This window comes from Gavialis gangeticus, unplaced genomic scaffold, assembly GCF_001723915.1.
Source record: "Gavialis gangeticus isolate Ggan-Ray unplaced genomic scaffold, GavGan_comp1, whole genome shotgun sequence".
Classification (NCBI taxonomy): Eukaryota; Metazoa; Chordata; order Crocodylia; family Gavialidae; genus Gavialis; species Gavialis gangeticus.
Genome location: NW_017729019.1, coordinates 8723888 through 8733782, shown reverse-complemented (window position 1 = coordinate 8733782; position 9895 = coordinate 8723888). Strand labels below are relative to the sequence as shown.

Here is a 9895-nt window from a genome sequence, read left to right as displayed (position 1 = left end):
CACACACACACACACACACACACACACACACACACACACACACACCTCTGCAAACTACTAGCACCCTCTTTTAACACCATCATTGCCCAAGCACAGTTTCTGATCAGGGAGCCAACACCAAGAGGAAAGGGGCAGCAACTTCAAAACCCCATCCCATTGCCACAAACACAGCATCACGGGTTTCTTTTTTGGAAGATGTGGCCGTCTCACCGAAGCCTGTAGTTCACAGTACTGGTTTCTCTGGAGCCGTGTTCTTGTGATCCACAACGGCTGGTAGGGGAAATAATTTCCATTTCAAGAGGCAGACTTTGGGCCCTTTGTCCTTGACCGCATTCCCCTAACTGAACGCACTCGGAGCAACTTGGCAGTTGCATGCTAGCTATTGACTATGAAAGTAGATGCAAATTACAGGGTAACTGCCTGACAAAATTTCCTCTTCCCCAGTATCATACGAGACCTAAAAACTGCAAGTGACATGGTAACCAGTCACCGAATGACATGGTACCATCCAACATAATTACCACATTATCCAAAGGAATGTGTTATTATCGTATATTTATAGGGTCGCGGCCACCCAATTACAGAGTAGCCACAGGGCTGTGCGTGTCCTGTAAAGTCATGCAATACCAGAGAAGTCCACAGGGATCAAACTCTGACAGCTGGCTTTGCTCAGATGGTCTATTAAGAAGCTTCAGGTTTGAACGCGACTTGAAAATTTGCACCAAAAAAAGGACATATTGGCTGGGTTCCCTCCTCGTCTGCTCAGGAGCAAATTGCGCTTGTGATAAGTAATTAGGATTTGAACTCAACCATAACTATCCAGCTTATGTCTACAAAGCATTCACTCAGATGGCCAAGTAACAATAGCAGTCCATTAAATATTAACTACAGGCACATTTGACATGAGAAATCTTGGAGACATAGGGATCCTTCTAAGAAGGACAGAGAAAAAAAAATAAGGCCTCTTTGTCCGAGGGAGACAGAGGTTTGCCTCTCGCAGAAGTTCACCATTTCTCCATGTCCAGCAGGACAAACTCCGCTCCCACAAAAATTGATATTTTATGTCACACTGCACATGTGGAAAGGTGTAACATGGTAATGGGATGTCAAAACTACCTCGTGGTGTCATTTCAGGAGACCCCACATATATCGCACCTCACTCCAGCAAGCAGAGAAGATCCTGCAGGGAGCCGACCCTGTCTCCAAAGGCTGCTGCTAGTACAGCCCCTTCCTCGGGTCTCCTGCTAACTCCTTCCCCCTGTAAAATGCCCCCAAGTCACTTTGCCTTATTCACACCACGGTGGGTTTTTTGCTGGATGATTCACTCCTGAGCACGGTCATTGTCACTGTCATTTCTTTTACTACCCTTACTATTTGGGCTGCCTTGTATGTCTGGAGCAGCTGGAGCCGCCTCTTTCCTCCTTTAAACCATCCCTAAAAGGCACTTCTGCTGCATTTTAACAATCATTTCTAGAAGACTTCTAGGTTACGTAAAAACCTATACGTTTGCCTGAAAAAACGTAGGTGCTGCATCTGTTTAAACTGTTCCCTATTGCAAAGGCTGCGTTTTAAGTTTGCAGAAACCAAAGCGTTCCCTGGCTCCTCACAAGAACCACAGTGGGTAAAGTGGCTAACCCCACCTCGTTCCCCACCCCGTTCAAGGAACGGGAGACCACATGGTCTCGCAGACACAACTGAGGGCTGGCTCCAAAAGAATCTCAGCTTCTAATCCTCACTGCGCAAATGACTCACTGTGGCTCGTGGCCTCAGACAAGTCATTGCACTGCCCCGTCTCAGGCCACCAAGCAAGAGGATGGTGCATAAGATGGGCCTCATCAAAAACCATACGCTGTGTATGCTACATCCCGTGCGAGACCAGAAGCTTTTTTCCAACAATGCTATTCCGACTTAAAAACTCACATACCCTAACTTTGCCACCGCTCCAAACCCTCGTCTGTCTACTGCGCAAGAAAGAAAGAAATTACAAATATGATACCTCTCCCCAACAAAACAGAACAAAAAAAAGTCATGGCAGCAATTGCTTTTTTTCCTCGTTTCCTATGCGAGGCAGCTGGATGCTATTACCAAGGGGCTACGCCGCAAACAGCGCCTGCAGCTCAGTGGTACGTCTCCATTGCATCTAGGCCTCTCCCACAACTCTTACAACAGGCAATGCTCACATGGGAGCTGCACAAAGCTCATGAATGACATTGGACCCTAGTATGCCACGGTTTGGGGAAATCTAGCTCAAGATTTACAGCCATGCTTGAGCCCCTCCAATCTTCTGCTAGCCTTCAGTATGGTGACACTGTACACTGTCCCACCAAGCAACAGGTTGCTTGCTTACTTAGCTGTTCATTTTTCAAGTATTACTTGCTTATTTAAAATGACCAAACAAGTTACAAACAGAGCAACAGACAATAAACGTCTTCAAAGCCATTACTACTCCTGTGACCAGAAATCCATCCAGGACCTGATTAGATTTGTTAGAGGCAAAGAGGAAAAAAAAACAACCCTAAGAGCGTGACCACTCTCAAAATCTGGACTCCAATTTAACTGAAGAAGCATATTCCAAATGCAAAAGGACTTGCCATTTTGAAAATTCATTTTTGGTGGCCTGAGAAAGGTGCGTTTGAGGAACGGCTGACAGGATTGCTCCAGCCAGTCTTAGCAATGACTGTGGAACATAGCGATAAAGCCGTCTCAGGGCACAGGGCTCCTGAACGTTCAGGGAAACGCCTAGAGCTGCACCTGGAAGAGGACAGGCACATCTACTACGGAAATACGACTGAATATGGCTCATGCCTGTCTTAGAATGACTGCATGCCAAACTCACTGGGGCTTTTCAATCCCTCTGCCACTGGGCAAAGCTGTTCTTATTTTTCACAAGCTGGCAGAAGTGCAAAATGAAGCTCTATTGTATAAAAGAAGTTGCACAAACAGAAACCCAAAAGCGATTTATTGCAATGTCCTACCCAACATCTGATTAACACACAGTGTGCCACATCTTTGGAGACGACTATACCAGCAGCAACAATACTCAAGATCCGATCTAAGCCCTCTGACCAGGAAGAAAGCACCCCCCATCCATTACTAAAAAAAACCCCAATGCAAGAGTTTTGCCATTTGGCATGTTCATGTCTTCCCTTAACATAAGTTTATCTTCTCAAATTTCCCTGGAAAAATAACAAAAATGGCCCAATTGAAGCCACACAGATTCTCAAAGAGCTCAAGAGATGATTTCTTCAGTCCTGTTTTAGTGGTGTCTGCACAATGTGAACAGCTTACAGTTTTTAAAAAGGCCTTCACTACTGCTGGAAAGAAGGGCAAGGGGGGAAAAAATGTTTGCAACACAATTACTGCACTATAAAGAATTCTCCCGCAATCTCTGTTTAATAGCTCTGCCTAGGGGTCAGGCTTCGCAGGTGATGCAGTGCAGTGTGCACGCTTTAATGAGAATATTTGTATTAAGTACCATTTTGGCAGAGAACAAAAGGTGAAGCGCATCAAAGCTGTAAAAAAAACAGAAGTCAAAAGGGTGACTATTTAATGGCTTTGAGGCAAAGGATTTCTAGCAAAAAAGAAAAGCTGCTGCTCTGCCACCACATTCCCTCAAACACAGTAATAAAAAATGAGAAAAAAAAATTAAAGCCACCCTGATAAAGATATTGCTCCGATTCAAAACACAGCTAGAAATTAAAATAAATTGCGTTTTGGGTGGAGGCAGATCCAGATGGATCTGATCAGCAGAGGACAAGCTAATCTGTCCAAAGCTGAAATGATTCATATCCCAAGGCTGCTTTTGCCTGGAATTGCCACCACAGCTGCTATCCTGACAACAAAACTTGACAAGCTTCATGCATTGTTGGGATATCAGCTGCAAGAGCTCCAGGGAAGAGAGTCAGAGCTTTGTTCTGGCAATCTAGCCCCATCTTGGTCTCCAAACATTAAGCCTCTCTATGTTAAACAAACTTTGCGTGTGCACATGCATGTGTGTATGCATACATACCCTGGTCTAAACCACAGTTAACGAGTATAAATTCACGCCTTGAGGGAGGGAGGGGAAGAAAAATGAGAGATTTGTCATGCCAAACATATTTGCAACACATGCTGTTTAACTTTATTTAAGTGGCCAGAACGGTAAGGATAAAGGGTGGGGAAGGGATAGGAAAAGCAACAGCCAAAGACAACCTCCTGAGGCCATCAGAAAGTATTATTATAAGGCAGTGAGATGCGTGTAAAGAGTTGCACTATGAGTCCAACCTAACCTGTGCAGAAGCATCATTTTTACAGACTGAACGAGATCACATGAAAGCATCGCTGGATGAATGGAGATAACATTACAAGACAAGAATCTTCTAGTTAAGACAAGCATCTTCTAGTTAAGAGATCTGTAAGTATGCCTATCATGTTAATAGCTGGGTACCACAAACACTTCGCAGAACTGGATCCATTTGAAACCCCAGCTCGTGGCTGTCCAAGTACTGCAGAAACAAATACTTTCTGAAAGGTGTTTTGAGTTGCGCTGTATTGTTTCAGCCCAATAAATCACTGGACTAGGAAAAGTCACTTCTTCAAGAGCCAGGATAAAGCCACACAAATATAGAAGAGTCCCTACCACCACCCACAGCACCATCTCTGATCAAAATCCATCCAACTGTACATGCATCTCTCCCCAGTAAAATTATCCTCTCTGGATCATACTTATTCCCTCACTCCTTTCCTCTTGGGTGACAGTCTACCGGGATAATTCGTACTGTGCCAATTAACAGGTTATCATTCAGAAGCAAAATAAGGTCTACGTTTGTAGCGCAGATGCCACAGTCTGGAAGAAGGAATGCTTTCTCCCCCCATCTATAGCAAAACACTGGCCCCCACATGCAGTATTTCAGCTCTTTCCTCCCACCCCAGGGTGCAACCCCTCAGCCTCCAGAAGGAGCTCTCGAAAAACCGTACTTGAATTGCTGGTCTTTGGTGCTCCTCGTTTTAGCCAGGAACCTCTCAGCCAGCTTCTCCAGGTTCCTCGAGTAATCCGTCTCGATCTCTGCCTTCTTGCGGAAGAAATCCTGCAGGTCCTGCAGCAACTGGACCCGGAGCTCGCATTGCTGGTCAAGACATTTCAGCTGCTCTATGAGTTGGGCACGGATCTCTAAGAGAAAAAAGGACAAGAAAGCACCACATGTTAAACAGAACCCCAACAGAAAAAAAACAAGCAATACAAAAGCTGGCTAGTAAATCAAGGTCGCGACTGCTCTCCCTCCCCAGCAAGCCATCAACCCACACCTTCCACAGTTAACTGTATCCATGGACAGAAAAGTGGCTGCTATTGTCCTGCGGCCACAAAGGCAATAGAAAAGTAACCTGGACTCCAATACAATACACTTACAAACTAAGCATTAGTGCTGAAGACTTCATCCGTCAAAAGTGTCCAGGGCATATTTGGCATTAGACACAAGTGGTCACTGCCCAAAAATGTACTGAATCTCAGGCTGGAGAGAGGACTGCAATGCTGCAGTCCCCCTTGTCAGACCAAAATCACTCCGGAGAGACGCTATCAAATTCCTCTGCTGACTCTTCCTGAAGCAGAACCAAGGCAGCTCTGTCTTGGGCATTCCCAAAAGGCACCAATTTGGGATTATTCAATTAGTTACTGGGACTCCAGCTGCACAGCTCATTATAAACCCAGCACACTGGAACAGATAAAGACAACCCTTTGGAAAAGCCAATAAAAAGGCCTTTCCTCTTGGGAGAGGTCTCCAGGAAGAACATTTTCTGTTCTTAAAAAAAAAAACAAAAAAAACACACACTCTGGGCAAAATGTGCATCTATGCTATCCTCTAAACCCTGACAAGTACAAGAGTGCTTTAACACAGTTCAGAAGCAGAATCATCATTAGCACTATTTCTTTGCATTGGTACGGCACACTGCATCCAAGGATTTCAAAACTAGGCTTTCAAACCCTCAGAAGAGCCTTCTGCAATAGGCCACTAATCTCATTTTACTGACCGAGGAGCAGAGGAACAGGATGCCTAAGCAGCAACTAGCCCCATGGTCACGCCACTAAGAATAAAGCCTCAGTCTCTTGCCCTAAAATCTGCGTCCCCTAATTCCCAGGTATGCAGCTAGTAGAAAGGATGCTTCGCTTTTAGCTGCACCACTAAACAAAACAAGAAAATAATCAAATATGCACTTTCATCTCGGGGACTCTGGGCACATTAATTAGAGCTGCCTATTATGGCTAGAGATTTGCTGCTGGTTTTGGAAAGTGTTTAAAGCTGAATTTAAACTCTGCCACATAAATAAGCAAACTGTAGCACTTAGCATTCAGATCTTTTCACACACAGCTTTTGTTTATGCCTATGGACCGCATGCACGCTCAGCTTTATGATAACGGTTTGATTTGGAGCTGTGGTTGCCAGTGATTTATTCCTACAATGAGCCAGCTGATAAATAAACAGTGGAGTTTGTTAATTTTAAAAAAAAAAAAAAAAAGCCCAAGATTTCTTAGGGCGATCGCTCCTACTGGCCCAACTATGGAGTTGGGATAAAGTTTAACATCTAACTTTATCCTAACACCATAGCTGGCCCAATAAGAGAGATCACCCTAAGAAATTCTTGCTTCTTGCATAATTTCTGGAACATTGCAGCTATTTCACCACTCTTACACTACCTTAAAAATGTTTTTAAAAGACCATTTTCACCGAAATAAAACATGCCAAAGGGTCATCGATTGGCTCCCCAAGCATGTTTGTCCTCTTCAGAGCAGGGGCCCTGGACCCGACGATCTCATGAGGTCTCTTCCAGCCCTAAACTTCTGTGAACCTGTGTGAAGCCTCTGAATTGTACCTAATCTTCTACATTTCTGACCTGCTGGACTGGCTGGTGCGAGTGTGTGAAGAGCAACAGCTCCAAGGAATTGAGGATTCCCAGGGAAGTGACCCTGCATTTTGGAAGGGCATGGGCACTGGATGGAAATATTTTGGATTTTGTGCGCTTTAAAACAGTTAGTTGATGCCCTGCGTTAAACTGTAGGCCTCTCGTGCACGAAGGTGACCTTTCACAAAGCAGTTTAAACAGGCAGCTTTTTTTCCCCTACAGCATCACCTTCAAGGGAGTTTGTAATGTGCAGCTTGAGGAGCGGTTGCAACCTGTGGAGCCCGAGCACATCACCCCACACTGCCCAGTCTCTGTAGCTGCCATGGGAGTGCAACGCTAGCGGGCTGTAATTCTTCCTTCTGGTTGAGGACTGCTGGCAACCAGCAAGTCCCAAGCCCCTCGCAGGGACAACCCAGGCACAGGTTTGAGCTGTGCACATTTATTCTCAGGCAATACATCTTGCCGTGCTCAGCCCTGCGGGCACAGGGAAGTGCCAATGACAACTCCCTCCTCTTGCCTGGCCCGCTGCCATTTGTTTCACAGTTGGGGCACCACAGAAGCAGCCCAAGGAGGCTGCAGGGCCTGACCCTTGGGCTTCAAGGAAGCGGCTGCTGCAACCCATCAGGCTGCAGAGCGCAGATGACCCTGCTTTGCAGAGCACCGACAAATGCTCTACCTGTTGTATCTCTGGCAAATTTGTGACACATTTTCCCTGCTGCATGCTCAGTTCCAGATGGCAGTAATATTTCAGGATTAACGGGGGTTGTGGGGGGAGGGGAGGGGAGGGAAGCATCACCGAGCGTAAACACATTAGATCTGCTAGCAGTTATTTACAAATTTGCTGCTTGATGCTCGGTCTATCCTGCATTTCATCCCCCTTCATCTTGCTCCCCGATTAGAAAACCACTAATGGATTTGCCAAGCTTTGTATGTGTGATGAGCTTAGTAATGTGCTATGCAATTAGACCTCTCCATTTGAGGGGTGGCTTTGTCGTTAAGACTTTGCTACAGGAAAGAAGGTGAGCTGGCTAGATAGAGCAGATTAAGGCACAGACAGAGCATCCCATAAGGGATGCACAGTAATACAGTGTTTCCTTGGTGTAATGAATCAGTCTCCTCACCACTTAACCTAATGCTCATTTGCAAGTCTAGCAGTCAGAGTGCCAGAGAGAGCGAGAGAGGGAGAACAGGCTGCAAGGCGACAAGCGTCAGTGAGCCGCTCCTCTCCTTTCCTGCGCCCACTTGTCCTGGTAAAAAAACTAGCCAGGCCTGTGTTGACGTCTCTACAGCCGAAGGAAAGGCTCCTATCGATTTTAATGAACTCCGGCTCAGGCCTTAGACCTCTAACAGGGGCACAGTCTTTGAAGCTAGTCTACAGGAGTGGCAGAGGCAAGCGGGAAGCAGATCTTCATCTGCACAAACAGAAGCTGAATGGGCATTATGCGCTGCAGCAGGTCAAGGGCACGTTCTTAGCAACCTACTATGGAAATACAAGCCCTTGGCTCCTTTTCATCTTATTAAAAGTGGGGTCTGAAGCCTTTTCATTTAAGAAGGGTTTTATCCTCTTAGCGTGGGAGATGTGTGTGGCTGTGTGGAGTGCTGCTTGGAACCTGGCCAGCAGTGAAGCCCCCCCATTTGAGAGAGGATCCTATCATACGATTCTTCAATTAGCCGATCTCTTTCTTTTAGATGCTCCCTCCGCATACTTCAAAAGAAAAGCATCTGTCTCCTTACATTTGGCATACTGCTGACTCTTTTTCCACCAAAATGGGAGTTGAAAGTTAAAAAATGGTTCAGTTCCGTGCGCTTCGTTGTTCGCGAACCAGAAAGCTGTGACATCAAGCAAGCTCTCAACGTATTTCTTAGGGGGGTGGCTGCTTCAGAGAACTGAGCGAATACTGAAAAAGTGGCTCTATTACTATTACGAAATTTGAGGGCTCGGAAAAATAACTTCATGGTTTTATTTAGCATCCATATTTCACCTACCAGATTGCAATAGGTATATGCAGGGAAACAAATGTGGGCATATGCTCTCTAAGATGCAGCAGACCAAGACTTCAACCCACACTGGTTATCTCTATTTCTACCCACGTGACTACTAGCTTGCGCCATTAACTAGCCTGTCGATTGAGCCACTGTTCCATACGCGGACATACCGGGGTGATCGCTTGTCACAGAGACATAGGTAGTGCGATCCCTTTGCAAACAAAACAGAAAAGCAGCTTTGGGGTTCTCTGCTGAACCGGCAAGATGAAAAACGGTTCAGGCCCAGCAACTGCTTTTCTCACACATCCATTTGTACATTTAGGGCTTTGTTCCCCGCTCTGTGGTTTCTCGAGGGGCGGGGGGGAAGGCAGCTACTCCACTGGTGCACGCATGTACAAGCAGCTGATGTTAAAAGCAATACGCAGTATATGTGTCAGAAGGCAAGATGGGTAGGGGGAGGAGGGGAGACTGCTAAGAGGGGTAATTCAGTTGTTACATGACCTGCATTAGTTATTCCCTCCCACTCCCTGTTAACCTTTCATTGATTGTTATAGAAAGTGGAAGCAAGGTGAGCTCAGCACTTCTGCAGCAGCAACATGCTTGTAATAGCTCAGGAAACTGCTCTCATAGCAAGTGGAAGAAAACCACAGCAGCTCAATGTAGTGACTGCAGAACCCACAAAGGGCCAGAAAGGTACAGGGCAGCCTCTATTATTTGCATTCATTTCAGCTGTAGTCGGCATCTTGCATCATGGAGACGCATGCAAGGGAGAAAGGACTAAAAAAGAAGAAAAAGTCAGGGGAACACGCTCTAGACTCAGAACCTGGCCCAATACAGCTACATGCTGAATGAGCTCAGCATCCACTGATTTCAGCAGGATACCAGGGATGCTCAGAGATTCAGGCCTCTTCACAGTGAGCGTAGATCAGTCTTTTAATGAGATGGACTCCAACCACACAATACAGATCCAGAGGCAAGAGTAAAACTAAGTACCCCCAAACACCAGGCCTGTTGCACTGGAGGCTGCAGTAGG

The 9895-nt window shown here is 45.9% G+C and overlaps 1 protein-coding gene across 3 annotated transcripts in view; it reads right to left on the bottom strand.

Annotated features, from left to right (window-relative positions):
• The window catches only part of SRGAP2 (SLIT-ROBO Rho GTPase activating protein 2), a 206589-nt gene that overhangs the window by 116863 nt on the left and 79831 nt on the right, over positions 1-9895 (bottom strand). For all 3 annotated transcript variants that reach the window (XM_019514009.1, XM_019514010.1, XM_019514011.1), the window contains exon 2: positions 4957-5149. In XM_019514009.1, the coding sequence (XP_019369554.1) occupies positions 4957-5149 (193 nt within the window). The remainder of the gene's footprint in view (positions 1-4956; positions 5150-9895) is intronic.